The 20,634-nt window shown below is 46.1% G+C and overlaps 1 protein-coding gene and 1 pseudogene across 6 annotated transcripts in view; one reads left to right on the top strand and one right to left on the bottom strand.

Annotated features, from left to right (window-relative positions):
* MARK3 (microtubule affinity regulating kinase 3) overlaps positions 1 to 16,917 on the bottom strand; it is a 101,761-nt gene extending 84,844 nt beyond the window's left edge. For 5 of the 6 annotated variants that reach the window (XM_037047673.1, XM_037047656.1, XM_037047646.1 and 2 more), the window contains exon 1: positions 16,843 to 16,917. In XM_037047673.1, coding sequence (XP_036903568.1) covers positions 16,843 to 16,893 — 51 coding nt within the window. In that variant the 5' untranslated portion in view covers positions 16,894 to 16,917. The remainder of the gene's footprint in view (positions 1 to 16,842) is intronic. The other variant, XM_037047663.1, reaches the window with a different exon arrangement.
* LOC118989526 (non-histone chromosomal protein HMG-14-like) lies at positions 6,714 to 7,019 on the top strand (annotated as a pseudogene).
* Positions 16,918 to 20,634: the final 3,717 nt, after the last annotated feature.

Genomic DNA, 20,634 nt, shown 5'->3' on the forward strand with positions numbered 1-20,634 from the left:
GACAGCACATCTGTTTACAACCAGGTTTCCTAAATATTTTAAGCCCACTGGTGAGACTAGTGCTCAGGCAGAGGAAAAAAGATTCCTTTCAAAATATTACTGCTCACTGACAATCCACTTGGTCACCCAAGAGCTCTGATGGAGATGTACAAAGAGATTAATGTTGTTTTCATGCCTGCTAACAAAATATCCATTCTATAACCCACAGATCAAGAATAATTTTACTCTCAAATCTTATTATGTAAGAAATACATTTTGTGGGCTACAGCTGCCATCAGTAGTTCCTCTGATGGATCCGGGCAAATAAATTTAAATCCTTCTGGAAAGGATTCACAATACTAAATGTCATTACAAACATTTGTGACATACGGGAAGAGGTCAAAATATCAACACTAGCAGAACTTTGGAAGAAGTTGATTCTAATCTTCATGGATGACTTTGAGGGGTTCAAGATTTCCATGGAGGAAGTAAAAACAGATGTGATGAGCCCTGGCTGGTGTAGCTCAGTGGATTGAGCACAGGCCTGCGAACCAGAGGATCACAGTTCGATTCCCATTCAGGGCACATACCTGGGTTGCAGGCCAACTCCCAGCAGGGGATGCACAAAAGGCAACCGTACACTGATATTTCTCTCCCTCTCTCCTTCCCCTCTAAAGATAAATAAATAAAATCAAAAATAAATAAATAAATACAGATGTGATGAAAATAAAAGAAGAACTAGAACTGGAACCTAAAGATATAACAGAACTGCTGCAATCTCATGATCAAACTCGATTAGATAAAGAGTAGTTTCTTATGGATGAGCAAAGAAAGCAGTATGTAAGTTTTTTTTAAAAAGATTTTTTAATTAATTTATTACTTTTTAAAAGATTTTTATTTCTTTATCTTCAGAGGGGAAGGGAAGGAGAAATGAAGAGAAACATCAATGTATGGTTGCCTCTCGTGAGTCCCCTGCTGGGAACTGGCCTGCAACCTAGGCATGTGCCCTGACTGGGAATCGAACTGCAATCCTCTGGTTCGAGCTCAATCTACTGAGCTACACCAGCCAGGGCTTTTTAAATTTATTTTTAGAGAGCAGGGGAGGGAGAGAGAGAGGGAGAGAAACACCGACTGGTTGCCTCTCTGCCTAGGAACTGAACTGTCTATCTTTGGGTTCGTAGGCCGGCACTCAGCCCCTGAGCCACACCCACAAGGGCAGAAAGCCTTATGGAGATGGAAGGTGCTCCTGGTGAAGATGCTGTGACGACTGCTGAACCGACAACAAAGGATTTAGAACCTAACAAACTTAGTTCATAAAGCAAAAGGGTTTGAGAAGACTGACTCCAATTTTGAAATTTTATTGTGGGTAAAATACGAACAAACAGCACTGCTACTCAAAGAAATCATTTATGAACGGAAGAGTTCATCAATGTGGCAAACTTCATTGTTGTCTTAATTTGAAGAGACTGCCACAACCACCACTTTGATCAGTGTACAGCCATCAACATTGAGGCAAGGCTCCCCACCAAAGAAAGATTACATTTAACTTCCGGCCAAGATGGAGGCGGAGGTGAAAACACTGTGCCCCCTCCCACAACTAAATTTAAAGACAGCGAAGTTTTAGTAACAAAAACACAGCCAAAACAGTGAAAATTGAACTGTACGGAAGTCCGACAACAACAAACCACTCAGCCAGACCACATCACAACCCAGCAACTGGGTCGCCCAGCCCTGGTGAACACCTAAGGCTCCACCCCTCATACATAACAGGTGCGAACAGACCAAACATTATGACTCAAGAACAGCTCAAAGCCCCAGAGCCAATACTTCTAAGTGACCAAGAAATAGCCAGCCTTTCAGATGCATAGTTCAAAACACTGGTGATCAGGATGCTCAGAGAATTGGTTGATTTTAGCCACAAATTAGAGGAACATATAGAGGCTAAACTGATTGAAATGAAAGGAAATGCACAGGAAACCAATAGTGATGGAAAGGAAACTGGGGCTCAAATCAAGGGAGTGGACTAGAAGGAAGAAAGAAACAACAAAACAGAAAAGAAGGAAGAAACGAGACTTTCAAAAAATGAGGAGAGGCTTAGGAACCTCCAGGACATCTTTAAACATTCCAACATCTGAATTATAGGGGTACCAGAAGGGGAAGAGGAAGAGCAATAGACTTCCAGGAAATCCAGGAAGCTCAGAGAATCCCAAAGAAGGTGGACCCAAGAAGGAACACACCAAGGCACATCATAACTACATTAGCCAAGATTAAAATGAAGGAGAGAATCCTGGAAGCAGCAAGAGATAAGGGGACAGTCACCTATAAAGGAGTTCCCATCAGACTGTCAGCAGATTTCTCAAAAGAGACCTTACAGGCAAGAAGGGGCTGGAAAGAAGTATTACAAATCATGAAGTCCAAAGACCTACAGCCAAGATTGCTCTATCCAGCAAAGCTTTCATTTAGAATGGAAGGACAGATGCTTCTCAGATAAGATCAAATTTCATTTAGAATGGAAGTGCTTCTCAGATAAGATCAAATTCAAGGAGTTCACCATCACCAAGCCCTTATTACATGAACTGTTAAAGGGACTTACCTAAGAAAAAGAAGATGAAAAATATGAGCAGTGAAAGGACAGCAAACTCACAATTATTAACAACCACACCTAAAACAAAAGCAAACCAAGAGGACAGCTAGATCAGGAGCAGGACCATAGAAATGAAGAACACATGGAGGGTTAGCAACAGGGGAGTGGGAGGAGGAGAAGGGGAGAGAAGGTACAGAAAATAGCATAGACAGTAGGTAGAAAATAGACAGGGGGGAGGGCAAGAATAGTAGGGAAAATATAGAATCTAAAGAACTTGAGACACGTGGTCATAAACTAAAGGGGAGGAATGGTGGGGGAAGGGGTGTGCAGGGGAATAAAAGGGGGAATACAACAATTGTAAGGGTATAATCAATAAAATATATTTTAAAAAAATAAAATAAAATGAAGGAGAGAATTCTAGAAGCAGCAAGAGATAAGGGGACAGTCACCTATAAAGGAGTTCCCATCAGACTGTCAGCGGATTTCTCAAAAGAGACTTTACAGGCAAGAAGGGGTTGGAAAGAAGCATTCCAAGTCATGAAATCCAAAGACCTGCAGCCAAGATTGCTGTATCCAGCAAACCTTTCATTTAGAATGGAAGGGCAGATAAAGTCAAATTCAAGGAGTTTATCATCACCATGCCTTTATTATATGAAATGTTAAAGGAACTTATCTAGGAAAAAGAAAATAAAAATATGAACTGTGAAAGGACAGCAAACTCACAGTTATCAACAACCACACCTAAAACAAAAGCAAACCAAGAGGACAACTAGATCGGGAACAGAACCATAGAAATGGAGATCACAGGGAGGGTTAGCAACAGGGGAGTGGGAGGAGGAGAAGGGGGGAGAAGGTAAAGAGAATAAGTAGCATAGACGGTAGGTAGAAAATAGACAGGGGGAAGGCAGGAATACTATGGACAATATAGAATCTAAAGAACTTGTGACACACGGACGTGAACGAAAGGGGTGGTGGTGGGGGAGGGGTATGCAGGGTGGAGGGGAGTGAAGGAGGGAATGGGACAACTGTAATGGCATAACCAATAATATATATATATATAAAGAAAGAGCCCTGGCTGGTGTAGTTCAGTGGATTGAGTGTGGGCCTGCAAACCACACGATCGCGGTTCAATTCCCAGCCAGGGCACATGCCTGGGTTGCAGGACAGTTCCCAGCAGGGGATGCACAAGAGGCAACCATACATTGATACTTCTGTCCCTCTCTCCTTCCCTTCCCCTCTAAAGATAAATAAATTAAAATTTTTTTAAAAAAGAAAAAAGAAAGATTACATTTGCTGAAGACTCAAACGAAGGTTAGCTTTTTTATAATAAAGTATTTTTGAATTAAGGTGTGCACACTGTTTTAGACACAATGCTACTGCACACTTAGCAGACTACAGCTTAGTATAAACACAGCTTTGTGTGTGGTAGGAAACAGAGACCTCACGTGACTCACCTGACTATCATGCGGGACTGGGGTGGTAGGAACCAGGCTCACACTACCTCTGAGGGACGCCTCTAGAGTTCAGTAAGATATTTTCAGAGAAGCAGACCACGTTCACTTCGCTTTTAGTACAGTATATGGTCAGCCGTGTATTTGTAGGTTCTGTACTATCTAGTCAAATCAAGTTAACAATGAGGTCTCACATTAACACCTTAATTAGACTGGCAAAAAATTAGAAAACTAGATGATTCTAAACGTGACTGGTAGATGGACAACACAGAGTGACATGCAGCAGTTAGAAGCAACAGATTAGATACAGGTATGAGACATATGCAAAGTTTAAATCAAGTACCAAATATACATGTTGTAAGAACACAGAGATATATACACACGACAACATATTAAACAAGTCAGAATGGTAAGGGATAAGGGAAATGACATATGGGAATTAACAAAAACAAATGAAACAGCCCTGGCTGGTGTAGCTCAGTGAATTGAGTGTGGGCCTGTGAAGCAAAGGGCCTGTCCCTCTCTCTAAAAATAAATAAATAAAATATTTAAAAAAATAAATAAATGAAACAAAAATGGCCTCAAACTCACCAACAATAATGTGACTTGTTGCACAGTTTAAATAGAAAGGGAAACTTACTACTCATACCCATAAATTCAGTCAAATTGGTTTCAGTTTTTTTTAAAGATTTCATTTATTTATCTTTAGAGGGGAAGGGAATAAGAGAGGGAGAGAAATATCAATGTATGGTTGCCTCTCGTGGGTCCCCTGCTGGGAACTGGCCCACAACCCAGGCATGTGCCCTGACTGGGAATCGAACCGTGATCCTCTGGTTCACAGGCCCGCGCTCAATCCACTGAGCTACACCAGCCAGGGCTGGTTTCACTTTTAATAAAATGCTTTTATTAGTATAGTAGGTGAACTATCACAATCAAATATACTGAAAAACAATTTACTTGTCTAATCCACATAAGAACTACAAGGAATACATTGTGTTTAAATAAAACTTTGACTTAGTAGCTTTTCACCAGTTAAATGTATGCTAGCACCCATTAAGTGCCAGGCACTATAAGGGGACTAAAAAAAAAGTGTGGTGCCAAACCTTTAAGTCACTCACCATCTAGCTGGGAAGGTAAAATGGGGCACAGTAACCACCTGTGGGAAAATCTGAGGGAATAGTCTACGTGCTGCCTCTGACAAACACAACATGAGCTACATATGTATTTTTCAATTTTCTAGTAGCAACACTAAAAAAAAAAACCACAGGATAAATTAATTTCAGTTACTTCAATATATCCCCAAATATTTCAATATATACAATAAAGATTAAGATGTTACTTTTTTAAATCAGCTTTGAAATCAAGTATACATTTCATACAAAACATTCTACTTCAGACTAGGCACACTTCAAGCGCTCAGCAGCCACATGTGACTGGTAGCTATTGTGCTGGTAACACAGTAGGCATTCAGAGGATACGACCACGTGTGTGTGAGATGAAAAAAGGTATCCTGGAGATGAAGGGACAGAGCCTTTGAAACGTAAGCAGTAGAGTTATTTTGGGAAATAAAGGTCATTTCATGCCAGGTACCAGGCACAAGAAAAGCTAAGAAAGTTTGGGGGACAAGAAGAAAGATCTCCCTTAAGTCCCACATCTAGGCAATTTTCTCTCACAACTCATTCATTCATACGATACTAACACTTAAAAAAAAAAAGGTGGCCCTGGCTGGTATAGCTCAGTGGATTGAGTGCAGGCCTTCGAACCAGAGGATCGAGGTTCGATTCCCAGTCAGGGCACATGCCTGGGTTGCAGTCCAGTTCCCTGCAGGCCAACTTCCAGCAGGGGATGCACGAAAGGCAACCATACATTGATGTTTCTCTCCCTCTCTCCTTCCCCTCTAAAGGTAAATAAATAAAATCTTTTAAAAAAAAGGCTTTAGTTCCTCAATATCATGACTGCTGACAATTTCTTATCTTTATACTCTTGAGGAGGCCATTTTTCTGACTTTTTCTCCCCTACAATCCCCAACCCTTAGCTTAGTTAATTCCCACACTAAAGTCCTTGACTATAAGCTCCTTGTGGGAAAGAACCATCTCATTCTTGTATTCTGATTATACTAGACCTGGCACCAGGGGGTATGAAATTGCTGGGTAAACAAATAGCCAAGCAGAATTGTCAGGCTAGAGTATTAAGTTTATACAGGTGAGCAGTTAGAAGAAACAAAGCCAGAAAAGTGGGTCAAGAACTTTGAATACTAGGCCCTGGCTGGGTAGCTCAGTTGTTTGGAGCATCGTTCCGATATGCCGAGTTTGCAGGTTCAATCCCTTGACAGAGCACATACAAGAATCAACCAATGAATGCATAAATTAAGTGCAACAACAAATCAATGTTTCTCCCTCTTCCTTTCTCTCTCTAAAAATCAATCAAAAATATATTCTAAGAAAAAACTTTGAATACTAAACCAAAAATTTTAGATTGTCCAGTTTTAGGGAGTATCACTACGAAAGCTATACAAATTAATATTAAGAGGAAATCAGACTGCCCCCATCCCCATCTCTGGTCTGGGCAGTTTGGACAGGAAGAAAAGCTGTCCAGGTTTTCAGAAAAGCTGAAACCAGGAAGTCCAGGTTTGCAAGGGTTCCCTCGGAGCCTCGGCCCTCAGGCATCCAGCAAGCATCCTGCACGCACCCAACACATGCATGCCCAAGAGGAAGGTCAATGAGGGGGCAGAGGAGGAGCCCAAGAGGAGATCCCCAAGGTTTGTCAGCTAAACCTGCTACTGCAAAAGTGGCTATGAAGCCAAAAAAGGCCACAGGAAAGGATAAACTGGCAAAAAAGTACAAAGGAAAGGGAAAACGGGAGAAAAGGGAAAACAGGCTGAAGCGGCTAACCAGGAACCTAAGAAAGATCTACCTGTGAAAAATGGAGAGACTAAAAATGAGGAGGGTCCAGACTCAGACAAAGCAGGAGAAAAAGCCAAGTCTGATCAATATCACATATCATGACTCATCAGTGGTCCCTTATTGTACAATCCAGAGGACTACTTTTATCAACTATTTTGTGAATGCAAGTTTTTTAGTAGCTCTACAAACATTTTTAAGAAGAAGGGAAATCTGGGAATGTAAATTTGTACAACCACTATGGAAAGCAATGTGAAAGTTCTCTAAAAACTGAAAAATTAAACTACCATATGATCCAACAATCCTACTTCTGTGTATATGTCCAGAGGAAATGAAATCAGGATCTTGAAGAAATGCCTGCACGCTCATGTTCATTACAGCATTACTCACAACAGCCAAGACATGGCAACAACCTAAATGTCTGTCCGTGGGCACATGGTGGATCGACCTAGATGTCTGTCTGTGGGCACACGGTGGATCGACCTAGATGTCTGTCCGTGGGCACATGGTGGATCAGAACTCACAGAAGCAGGAGATGCAACAGTGATTGCCAGAGGCTGGGGGGTGGGGGAAACTAAAAGATATTAGTCAAAGGATACAAACATCCAGTTATAAAATGAATGAGCTCTGGGAGTCTAGCATGGTGACTATAATTAACAATATCGTATTATATTTTTCAAAGTTACTGAAAGATTAGACTTTTTTATGTTCTCACCAAAAAGGAAATGATAACTATGTGAGGTAATGAAATGTTAACTAACTCTACTGTGGTAATCATTTTGCAATATATATGTGTATCGAATCATCATATGGTATACCTTAAATTTACACAGTTTTATTGTATGCCAATTAGTCCTTAATGAATAAAATTAAATTAAAAAAAAAAAAAAAGAAGGGAAATCTACCTCATCCCACCTTTTTAAGTGTAAATGATTTTTTAAAGAGGTGAAATCATTTGCTGGTTGTTTATTTTTTGGCACAACCAGAAAATAGTGGATTATTGAATAAGGAAGGCTTTGATTGTCTTGGGTGTGAACTAAACATTCCATAGAAGGCGGTAGTTTATATATCCTATAATACAACGCATACTAAACGGCAATTTAGGGTCAGTTGTGCATTTACTGTGTCTTGAACATTTTAAATTACTTCTCTTCTCATGCTTTTGATAGAACTGTTTCCTAAAGAAAACCGCTCCTTAATCTCAGATACCCTTGTCAGAATTTTGTGCACTGGGTAACATCTTTGTCGTGGTAGTCTAGTTTTCCTAGCAACACTATTAATGTGCTGTGAAGGAGTGAAAATTTGATTATGTAGTATTAAATTGTAAATTAGTCAGGCTTTGATGTAACCAAAGAACCCAAAGGTCACTAGTTCAATTCCCAGTCAGGGCACATGCCTGGGTTGTGGGCCGGGCCCCCAGTAGGGGGCCCTCGAGAGGCAACCACACACTGATGTTTTTCTTCCTCTTTCTCCCTCCCTCCCCCTCTCTAAAACTAGATAAATAAAACTTTTTAAGAAAAAGAGTCTTGGCTGAGCCCAGCCTTCTCCATACCTGCTGCCAAGGTACCAGATATATGAGTGAAGAAGTCAAGAACGTGAACTTCCCAGCCCAACTGTTTATATCCCCTCTTTCAAAATCCCCCAAAGTCCCGGACCCAGAGAAACAGAAATAAGCCATCCCTGCCAGAACCTGTGAGCGTAATAAAGTGATGTTTTTTTACACTACTACTAAGTTATGGAATGTTTTGTTCCCCAGCAACTGTAAGTAGAAAAACCAAACAATAAGTAGGAAATAAATGTTAAGAACTTAATTAAATTATCAGAAATGAGAAAAATGCTGAGCCCTAGCTGGTGTATCTCAGTGGACTAAATGTGGACCAAAGGACGTTGGTTCAATTCCCAATCAGGGCACATGCCTGGACTGTGAGCCAGGTCTCCAGTTGGGGGCGTGCGAGAAGCAGCCACACACGGACATTTCTTTCCTTCTCTTGATCCTTCCCTTCCCTTCTCTTTAAAAATAAATAAATAAATAAAATCTTTAAAAAAGAAAAAAACTGGAATACATTACCATGGCTCTTTATCACTGAGTATCTCTAACAGTTAAATGGTAACCTTCTTTTAAAAAAAGAAAACATAAACTCCTTTAGTCCGCTGCACTAGTAAAGCTCATACATACAGGCCTATGGACAGGCACACCAGGGCAGGCACACCAGGGCAGGCCCTAGGTTAGCAAGGGCTAGGCAAGTGAAGTAGGACAAGGAAAGAGGCGGAGTTGGTATGTACACAGAAAGTCATCAAAACACCTCAATGCCTCAATAACAAAAGCTGCACGCCGCAATTTAAATTATTCTTCTGGATAAATATTAAGTCTAAGGGCAGAAGGCTGAGCTAGGAAATGGTTCTAGGTCTACTCCTACCCAGGATTCTCATTCTACTTTAGAATCTGCTATTGTAGTTAACTAAGTAATAATGGTACTGACTGCCCTGGCTGGTGTAGCTCAGTGGATCGATTGAGCATGGGCCTGCAAACCAAAAGATCACAGGTTCAATCCCCAGTCAGGGCACATGTCTGGGTTGCAGGCCAGGTTCCCAGTAGGAGGCACACAAGAGGCAATCACATATTGATGTTTCTCTCCCTCACTCCTTCCCTCCCCTTCTCACTAAAAAAATAAATAAATAAAATCTTTTTTTAAAAAAGGTATTAACTGTATGCATAAAAAAATAGGGTTATGCCCTGGCTGGTGTCACTCAGTGGATTGAGCGCGGGCTGTGAACCAAACGGTCGCTGATTCAATTTCCAGTTGGGGCACATGCCTGGGTTGTGGGCCAGGTCCCTAGTGGGGGCCACATGAGAGGCAACGGAATATTGAGTTTCTCTCCCTCTCTTTCTCTTTCCCTCCCCTCTAAAAATAAAATAAATAAAATATTTTTTTAAAAAAGAATAGGGTTATATAAAATTCTGGAATTAAAAATCTTTGGGTTCAGCTTATTCAATTTTCATACAAATTCTACCAATACAGATTTTCATGTAAAATGTTTATAACACAGACCCCACAATATTTAACTTCCACCCCAAAGTGACTGCCTATTAGCAAGAAATACAAACAAAAGAGCTGCTTTGTTCAAGTTTCAACTTGCAATGCCAAGATTCCATGTAATCCACAGAAATGATGCTTTACCTAGTCTGCATGAGACTAAGTAAGACTAACCACAGCTGGGCAGCTCCGGTGGCTCAAGTACGGTGCTAACGAATTCTAGTCTGACTTCCGGCCAAAATGGAGGCGTAGGTGAAAACACTGTGGCCCCTCCCACAACTAAATTTAAAGACGGCTAAGTTTTAGAAACAAAAACGCAGCCAAAACAGTGAAAATTGAACTGTACGGAAGTCTGACAACAACGAACCACTCAGCCAGACCGGTAAGAGGGGCGGAGTCAGCGGCAGAGCAGGTGGGGCTGGAAAGATCATTTGGTCTGCCCGAACCAAGAAGTGGAGGCGGAGGTGGTTGGCGGATCCCAGGCATGGGGTGGTGCCAGGCCTTTACAGGCAAGAAGGGGCTGGAAAGAAGTATTCCAAGTCATGAAATCCAAAGGCCTACAGCCAAGAATGCGCTATCCAGCAAAGCTTTCATTTAGAATGGAAGGGCAGATAAAAAAAGTGCTTCTCAGATAAGGTCAAATTCAAGGAGTTCATCATCACTAAGCCCTTATTATATGAAGTGTTAAAGGGACTTATCTAAGAAAAAGAAGATAAAAAATATGAACAGTGAAAAGACAGCAAAGTCAGTTATTAACAATCACACCTAAAACAAAAGCAAACTAAGAGGACAACTAGATTGGGAGCAGAACCATAGAAATGGAGATCACAGGGAGGGTTAGCAACAGGGGAGTGGGAGGAGGAGAAGGGGGGAGAAGGTAAAGAGAATAAGTAGCATAGACGGTAGGTAGAAAATAGACAGGGGGGAGGGCAGGAATACAATGGGAAATACAGAATCTAAAGAACTTGTGGCACACGGACATGAACGAAAGGGGGGGAATGGTGGGGGAGGGGTGTGCAGGATGGAGGGGAGTGAAGGAGGGGAATGGGACAACTGTAATGGCATAATCAATAAAATATATTTTTAAAAAATCAGACAAACCCCCCAAAAAAGAAAAAAAGAATTCTAGTTTGAAGAAAAAGTTGGTACCCCTCCCCCCAAAGAGCCCCTTTCTTCCAGGGCCCTCCCAATTAGAATATACACAGGTACATACAGATCAGCACAAACCCCTCTTACTACTTGCAGACCAACTCCAGGCACGTACTTCAAATTCCTGTGTAAGACAACATTCAAACTGGGAGATTCCCAGGGAGAGATGTTCTCTTCTTCAGGTGTAATCTGACCGTTTAAGATGGATGTGAAGACAAGTGAGTTTGGCAGTGGACTCAACCAGAAGATCGCTGCACTCTCTAACCTTATTCCACCTTGGGAACAAATTCCAGATAAAATCTGACTACATAGAGAATTCTCTTTGAAATAAAAGATAAAAGGCCCTGGCCGGTGTAGCTCAGTGGACTGAGCGCGGGCCTGCAAAACAAAGGGTCACCAGTTCGATTCCCAGTCAAGGCACATGCCTGGGTTGTGGGCCAGGTCCCCAGTGGGGGCCGCATGAGAGGCAACTTCACGTTAATGTTTCTTTCCCTTTTTCCCCCTCCCTTCCCCTTTCTCTAAAAATAAATAAAGTCTTTTTTTAAAGGATAACAGGTACAATTTTATACTAAACTGTGTATAAGTCTCCTGTAAGTAATTACAATATAATCATGTGCTACATCAGTAATCAAAATAATATTCTACTCACTATAAATTTTCACCTTCACCTAATTTATGAACAGAAGAAATTAAAATAACCCTCAAACCGAAGTCTGTAAGATCTTTTCCCAAACACTTTGACCAAATAAAAACCATTAATTCTGCTCTGGCTGGTGTGGCTCAGCAAATTGAGCGCCGACCTGCAAACCAAAGGGTAGCTGATTCAATTCCCAGTCAGGGTACATACCTGGGTTGTAAGCCAGGTCCCCAGTATGGGGTGCTCAAGAGGCAAGCACACATTGATGTTTCTCTCCCTCTCTTTCTCCTTCCCTTTCCCTCTATCTAAAAATAAATAAATAAAATATTTTAAAACATTAATTCTTCAGAGACCAACTTGTATAAAGGCCCAAACGGCTTGAGTCAATTGATAATTGTATAAATTAAAAAGCAGATTAGCCCTGGCTGGCGTAGCTCTGTGGACTGAGCCTGGGCCTGCAAACCAAAGGATCGTGGTTTGATATCCAGTCAGGGCACATGCCTGGGTTGTGGGCCAGTTCCCAGTGGGGGACGCATGAGAGGCAACCATACACTGATGCTTCCCTTCCTCTCTCCCTTCTCTCTAAAGATAAATAAATAACATATATTTTTAAAAGCAGATTAAATGAGATCGTATCACATATCTTTAATGAGATATTATATAAAGTACTCTGTACTTACCTGATGTCCAGTAAGCATAATAAGGGTGAATATTTTTACTGTCCACAACCACACTTGCTTACAAAGAACCAATTTTAAAAACTCACAGAACCAGAAAATTTTACTGAATCTATTGGAAACCTCTCATCTATAGCCACAATACAAGTTGCAGGAATATAAGTTTAACTGGCAAACTTCCACTGAACACTAAAGCAATGATTTGTATTTTTTGTTTATTTTTAATTTTTATTTATTGATTTGAGAGAGAGAAAGGGAGGTACAGAGAGAAACATCAAGTTTGTGGTTCTGCCCATTCATGCATTCATCGATTGATTCTTGTATGTGCCCCGACTGGGGATTGAACCTGCAACCTGGGCATATAGGAACAATGCTCTACGCAACTGAGCCACCTGGCCAGGGCAAGACAGTGATTCTTCAAGTGGGATCCCTGGACCTGCAGCATCTACGTAACCTGAAACTTGTGAAAAATAAAAACTCAAGGGCAGAACAGTAGAATCAATGTCTGGAGGCCCTCCAGGTGATTCTGGAGGTTGCTCCAGTTTGAGAGCTTAGCTCAGGGTGCTCTGACCTACAGGAACTATAGAACTTGTCCTGAAGAACATGAGCAATACAGTTCCTAGGTATATCCTCTCTACGGCACAGTGTCATACACATAGTAGGTACTCAAATTTGAATAGGTTAATAATATCATATACCCAATAGTTGGCTAGATAATAACGCCATCAGTTTATCTAGTTCACAGAGATAAGAAATTATGATGACTGTTTGCATTAACTAAGTACGTGGTGCACACACATACCGAGAGCTGTGAGAGCTGTTAAGTCCATTGGTAAAGCCCTGGGGCCTCTGGTACTTTGGCAAATAACCAGGCTTACAAAGTGTCATAAGCTTTGAAACTCCAGTGAAATACACATTTCTACTTTTACCAGTATACAAACAGGATTTTTCTATGGCTCTATACCAAGTCAACAGTAAAACATACATTAAAATGCACACTTTTTAAATTTTTTATTTATTTATTTTTAGAGAGAGGAGAAGGGAGGAAGAAAGAGAGGGAGAGAAACATTAGTGTGTGGTTGCCTCTCACATGGCCCTCACGGGGTACCTGGCCTGCAACCCAGGCATGTGCCCTGACTGGGAATTGAACTGGCAACCCTTTGGTTCGCAGCCTACACTCAATCCACTGAGCTACACCAGCCATGGCTTAAAATGCACACTTTTTATTTAATTTAATGAGTATTTTAATTCACATATTATCCAACTATAATAGATGGATCTGAGATGGATTATAATTTCAACAAGGTGTTTACAAAGTAGACAACTGAGGAAACTTGAACACTGACTAGATATCCGATATTAAGAAATTATGATAAAAGGATTTTAATTACTTTTTTTAGAAAAAAGCTTTATCTCTTCTAAAAGCTTTAGAAATGAAATGATAAAATGTACTGAATTTGCCTCTTGGGGAGAGAACAAGTGAAATTAAGACTGGCTGTTACGCTGTCAAGCACATGGGGGGCTAACTACACACCAGGTTTCTCAATCCTGGCACTACTGACCTTCTGGGTCAGAGTTCTCTATTGGGGAAAAGGGGCACTGTCTGGAGCACTGAAAAATGTCAGCAGCATTACCAGTCAGCAGCAACCCTGTTCAGTTGTGACAACCAAAAACGTCTCCAGACACTGTCAAATGTCTGTCCACTGAAGGATGAAACTGTCCCTGGCTGACAACTTATTAAAATTCTCTTATTCATTTGAAATTTTCAACAAGACTTTTTTTGTCTTATTTTAATCATACTCTATATTGGTACAACTACATCTCTGTAGCTGAATAATCTTTTACATAATATTTTTGGAAATCAAAAATATTATGTAAAAAAGCAAAGGAAACTGAGCAAGCAAAGGAGCAAAAAGCAAAGGAGACTGAGCTAGAGAACTGGAACCTAGTACAGGTTCTGCTACTAAATTGTCAGTGGTCACAAGCAGTTCCTATTACCTGTCTGAGCCTCAGCATTTCATTATGTATGTCCAATTATCTAACTAGTCCTTTGAGTTATAAAATGATTTATATACCCATCAGCTAAAAGTGGATATTCACATTTGGAAATAAATGAAAACATAGTAGACAAGAACAGGAAAAGTTCTCCTAGCAAATTACCTACCTTTCATTATTTCTGACCAATAGGCAACATTCTTATCAAAATATATGTAATTATTTAAACTTTAAATAGCCCTGGCTGGTGTGGCTCAGTGGATTGAGCACGGGCCTACAAACCAAAACCAGAGTATTGCGAGGGTCGATTCCCAGTCAGGGCACATGCCTGGGTTGCAGGCCAGTTCCCAGCAGGGGACACACTAGAGGCAACCATACATTGATATTTCTCTCCCTCTCTTCTTCCCTTCCCCTCTAAAGATAAATAAATAAAATCTTTAAAATAAAATAAAATTTAAATAAATTTGCCACAACATGGATGGATCTTGAGAGTATGATGGTAAGTGAAATAAGACAGAAAAGGACAAGAATCCTATGATTTCACTCACATGGGGCAGAAAACAAAAAGCAACAAATGAACAGGCAAAAGAAACTCACTCATAGAAATAGACAACAGAACGGTGGTCACCAGAGGGGAAGGGGGGTGAAGGGGAGGACCCAGAGAATAAAGGGGATCAACTCTTTGGTGATGGAAGGAGTCTAGGCTTCCGGAGGTGAGAACCCAGGAGAGTGTACAGCATCCTATTAAGTTGTATTCCTTAAATTCATATGTTATCAACCAACAGATACCCGAATACATTTAACTAAAAATTTAAATAAAATCTGCAAGGTAAGCAAAATGGAAACTTTTGCTGGTCTAGAAGTGCCACAACTGGCGAATGCCCATCAACTGGCGAATGGATCTTTAAAAACTGGTACATCCAAACAATGAGCCACCAACACACACACACACACACACACACACGAATCAACCTCAAAAGAAGTATGCGAAGTGAGAGCTGCCAGACATGGGATTACATACTCTGGCTCCAAGTGTTTAACATTCAGGAAAGGTGCGAACTGTAGGGACAGAGAACGGTTGCCAGGGCGTGGGGAAACAGGGAGAGGGGCTCTCCCTGCAAAGGGCCACAAGGCGCCTGTCTGGGCAGTGGAAATGCTGTCTCGACCGTGATGGTGGCTACGTGGCTACACATCTGTCACAACTCACGCAGCTGCGGGAAGGGCGGACGCCCCATCGCAATGGCCCTGACTGCCCGCAAATAAGGAGCTGCTCAGCAGACGGAGAGGGCCCATTCCCGTTCCGCTGTCCCCACCCGGCGGGCAGGCAACTGACCGGGGCAGGAGTGCGGTAACGGTGGGCAAACAGGCTGGGTCTGCCGGACGTGCAACGCCGAGACACGCGCACCGCCCAGAACAGCGCACACCGAGGTAAAGACGGAGCGGGCCCGGTGCACCAGCGCAGGGCGCCCTCGAACCTCGGACGGGAACGCGGCCGACGAGGCGGCCTCACCCGCGCTCCCAGAGAAGGGCTCCGTCCCGTCGTCCGTAGAGAACGGCCCGCAACCGCGGACGACGCTCGGGCAGGCCGCGACAGAACTCGGAGACCCCCTAGAAACCGGGGTGCGGACGCGCCACGTGACCCCCTCACCGTACACGCCCGCCGCGGCAGCGTCTGGCTTCGGGTCACTCAGGGGCGCGGAGCACTTCTCCGAGTGGAAGCCCACGGCCCGAGGAGTCCGCGCGCCGGCCCCGCTCCGTGGAAGTGCCGCGGGTCCGAGCCGGAACTCTCGCCGAGCGCGCTCCGGCGCAGGACGCTTCGGGGCCCCGCGGCCGAGCGGCGGAAGCCCCGGGCGGCCGCAGCGACCGAGCGCGCTCTGCAGGCTCCCGGGTGGCGCTGGGCCCCCAGCCCGCCACGTCTCGGGGCGCGACGGAGACCCGGGGGACGGCCCTCCCTGGCCGGGCACCGCCGCCCCGGAAGCCCCGCGACGTTCCCCCGCGAGCCCTCCTCTCGGCCGTCGGAGAGCCCCGCGCGGCGTCCACGCCTCCCCGGGGCAGTCGCCACCACGAGCTGTCACTCCCCGAAGCGCCGGGCCGGCTTCCCCGCGCCCCCCGAGCCCCCGGCGCCGCCGGGCTCCCTCCTCAGGGGCCGCCCCGCTTGGCGACCCGCTCGGTCCCGGGCCGTTCCACCGCCCGGCCCCCGGGGCAGGAGCGCCGGCCCCGGAAAGCGCCGCCGCCGCAGGGACCGGCGCGCGACCACCGGCCCCCGGAGACGCCGCGCATCGAGGCTGGAGCCCCGGCGCGCGAACACAGCGCGTCGCGCGCGACCGCGGAGCCACTTCCCGGGTCCTCCCAGGAAGCGGGCCGCCCGCCGAGCCTGCCCACCGTCCTCGGGCCGCTGCGGGCGGGGAAGCAGCGGGAACGCCCGTGTTACTTACGTTCTCGGTGTCCCGTTCATTCACCGTGGGCAACGGAGTCCTCGTGGACATTTTCCTTCACTTCCCTTGTGCACGACGCGAGGGGAAACAAAACGGCGCGGCCGCGGGGGCCGGCGACGGCGTCGTCGAGGGGCCGGCGGTTCTGGAGCGGCGCCGCGGGAGGGGCTCCCCTCCCCCACGGCCCTCTAGATCCCGGGCCGGGCCCGGGCCGTCCCCCGGCGGGTCCCGGGGCTCATGCTCCCCGGCCCCGGCGGCCGCGCCAGGGGCCCGCGGGCGGCGGCGGCGGCGGGNCGGCCGGGCCGGCGGCGGCGGGCTGCGGGTCGGCCCGCCGGCGTCCCCGCGCCTCAGGGCGCCCCGCGGGCCCGGACCCCCTCGCCTCCTCCTCTGCCCGTCGCTCCGCGGGTTTCAGCGCCCGGGCCTCCACACAGCGCCGCCGGTGGCCCCTGAAGAGAAGGCGGAGGAGGATGTGCGAGAGGTGGAGCGCAAGACAGGCCGCCGCGGGCTGCGGGCGCCGACCATGGAGGGGACTGCGGAGACGGCGCCTGCGCCCGGCTGCTCTTCTCTCTCCCGCCCGCTCCCCGCCTCAGCCTCCGCCTGGTGGCCGCCGCCGCCGCTCCCGGCACCTCAGAGCCTCACGGACCCAAGATGGCCGCACCACGGCTTCCTCTGCTGCCTCCGGTGACGGAAGTGACGAGACCGCCCCTCCCAGAGTTCGGCCAATCGGCGCGGCCGAGGAAGCCGGACCCGCTGCTGTTGCTAGGGGCGACTTGGTCCTGCCCCGAGCCCAGGGGGCGGTGCCGGAGGCTGGGAACTGGTGGCGGCTGTCGGCCGGTGTCCGCGGGCCGCGGGGGCAGCGGTTCCCAGCGTCCAGAGTACGCTGGCATCCCCAAAAGAGCCGGCAAACGGCCCTGGGCAGCGGCCCGAGTCCCGTTGCTAGGTTGGCATTAACAGTGCTGATCGAGTGCCTGCTCTGTGCAAAAGCTGAAGTCGCGTCCCCCGGACCGCGCTGCACTGAACGGAGTCACCGCAGCGATTATAGAGCCAGAGAAGCGGGAGGTGCCGAGCTCCTGCATCATAACGGGAGTCGAGGACTCAGTCACGCTTCCTGCCCGGCTCTGGATAGCTGGGCTGGGCTCGGCATCGTGCCCTCGAGGAGCTCCTTGTCATGAGGAAGACGGACCCGGACCCAGTTAAATGCCAAGCGGAAGGAAGAGTGCTAAAAAGAGAGTTGGCGGGGGCGGGGTTGAGGGGCAAAGCAAAGCTCTATAAACTACCCCCCCCCCCCGCACACACACCGGTTCCTAAATGCCGCCGGGGATTTCTAATACACCAGTGTATCGCTGCTGGAGGACTGGAAGCATCCCCGGTCCCAGCCTGGGACTGAGCTCAGTGGACGCTTGCAATCTGGGACACTGGAAATGCTTCCTCCTCTGGAAACCTGCCTTGACGCTCCTTTGCGTGTGTCCTGTGGTTGTGCCCAGAGCCTGGCCAGCGGGGGGTGGCATCCACTGGTGCAGGGTTCTGAGGAAGGAGGTCAGTGTGGGTTGGAGTAACATGAACTGTTATGGAGAGGCTGCCCTGTGGGTCCATTACACTTGGTACCTCCGTTAAGCCTCAGTGTAACCCTATAGGATGGAAAGGCACACCTGAACATCTGAAGTCTAAACAGGATGCAGTGACTTGACCAAGGTACCCAGGCTGGGTAACTGCAGAGCTGGGATTTAAACCCATATCCTAAAACTTCCCTACCAGATAAGTCTTTGTAATGGGTATGTGCTGCTTTTCTTTTTCTATCAGGGCTTTTGTCCCCCAGCAGGTGAACTGTATTGCTATGTCTGGGACACGTCCTGCTCTGTAAAACACATATGGCTTTCAACACCAGAACCATCCCCAGAGAGGACATGCTGTCAACTTAAAAACATGTGAGGACGAAGGTGTAGGAGGGCTTCCATCTCACCCTCTCTGGCAAGTGCTCATCAGTCCAAGGGCAGCCTTGTATAAATTGTTATTGGGGGATCTGGCTGGGTAGTTCAATGGGTTGGACCATCCTCCCAATATGCCAAGGTTTCAGGTTCAATCGCCGGTCAAGGGCACAAACAAGAAGCAACCAATGAGTGCACAACTAAGTGGAACAACAAATTGACATTTCTCTCTCTCTCTCTCTCTCTCTTCCCCTCACTCTCTCTGAAATTAATTTTTTTTAAACCTTATTGTCTTTCTCCCTATTGGGCAAGCATGAACTGGTTGAATTCTTGTTAGTTAAATGTGTGTGTCATACACTTCAACTGAAACGGGAAGCACGAGATTTTGGGAGCCCCAGCAGGGGCACTTGGCCTGACTTGGATTGGGTCAAGGAGGGTTCCTGTACAGAGGTGGTTGTGCTGAGTCTGAAGGCATGAACAGAGTTAGCCAGGTGAGGAGGGATGAAGGGCAATCCAAGCAGATGGATGGCCTGTACAGGGATGCAGAGGACAAGAGGTAAGCCTGGAGGGGTAGGCAGGAGCCAGGCCAGGTTTGGATACAGCATGGCACTTGGTACTGCATCCCAAAGACAGGATTGTCCAGTAGGTCAACTGGAAAACACCCACAGGACCCATTAAAGGGTGTTGGCTTTGGGCAGGAGTACTGGGTGTGAGGTTTCCACCCGAATGGTTTCTAACTGAAGCCACACATTAAATGAGTCAGTAAATACCAAAAGGTAGTAAACTAAGCTAATACGTCTCCACTCATACAGGCTTCTGGTTCTCATACAGGCAAAAATTAAAGAAACACCTTGAAATTTTCATTGCATTCCTGTTAAATGACATCATTTACTATAAAGAGCCAAGACTGGGAGGCAAGGTATGTCTGTTACATGAGAAGAAAAAAAAAACACAGGAGAAGCAGAAGGAGAAAAAGAAGAAAAGAAAATGCCAAGTACTGTTCTATCTGAAGGACCCTCTGTGGCTCTGAATTATGTCCACCTACAGACCTACAGTCTAGAAGGAATGGAAGGGCAAGATCTGGAAATCATTCTCGGATGCCGTCTGTCCTTTTTCATATTGTTTGTTTCTTTTTGTCCTGTTAAAACTGGCTCTGTCTCAGGCTCCTGAAACTGAAAAGACATAACTAAATATGCCAGCTCAGTGTGTGCATAGGTATGCTCTGTCATGTCAAGAAGAAAGATCTGTGGAGAGGGCAGAAGCTGAAGATAACGCAGTCCTACCCTTGCTGCAACAGGACAGAAGAGGGACTGAGCCTCACAGAGGCCAAGTGCCTGTCTGAAGTGACACACCTAGTTAGCGACAGAGCTGGCATGGGGTCGTGACCTCCTCAGCCTCAGACCTGTGCCCAGGGCATTCCTAACCAGGGCCATTGTGTAGGGCGGCCAGATTGGACCTCCGAGCCCGTGTTCTCGGCATCTTGTCCAGTCTGCACAGGGCTGGCCACTGCACCACAAGACCCACAAGCACAACACCCTTGTCAGCCTGTGTGGGAACTACGGGGACCCAGCAGCCGTTCTTCAGTGTGTGCGCCTGTGTGCTGTTGTGTAACTGATGGGAAGCAGAGAGAGTGGGGCACCGAACCAAAGCCACAGAGACTGAGAAGGGATGTAATAACTCAGTACCGGGGGGCATCAGGCCTGAGGGCAGTGAAAAATTTGGGCAGGGCCAAGCGTGCCCCCAAGCAAGGCACAGAAGCTTGGAGGCTCTAGGAAATACGAAGTCCGCTCCAGACTCTACCCTCTAGCTTTTCTGCAACATGCGGAGGACAGAGCTCCCAGGTTTCCCCTCTACAGGCATTCCTAGCCTT

This window comes from Sturnira hondurensis, unplaced genomic scaffold, assembly GCF_014824575.4.
Source record: "Sturnira hondurensis isolate 20B ecotype Veracruz unplaced genomic scaffold, ASM1482457v3 Scaffold0000780, whole genome shotgun sequence".
In the NCBI taxonomy this organism is placed as follows: Eukaryota; Metazoa; Chordata; class Mammalia; order Chiroptera; family Phyllostomidae; genus Sturnira; species Sturnira hondurensis.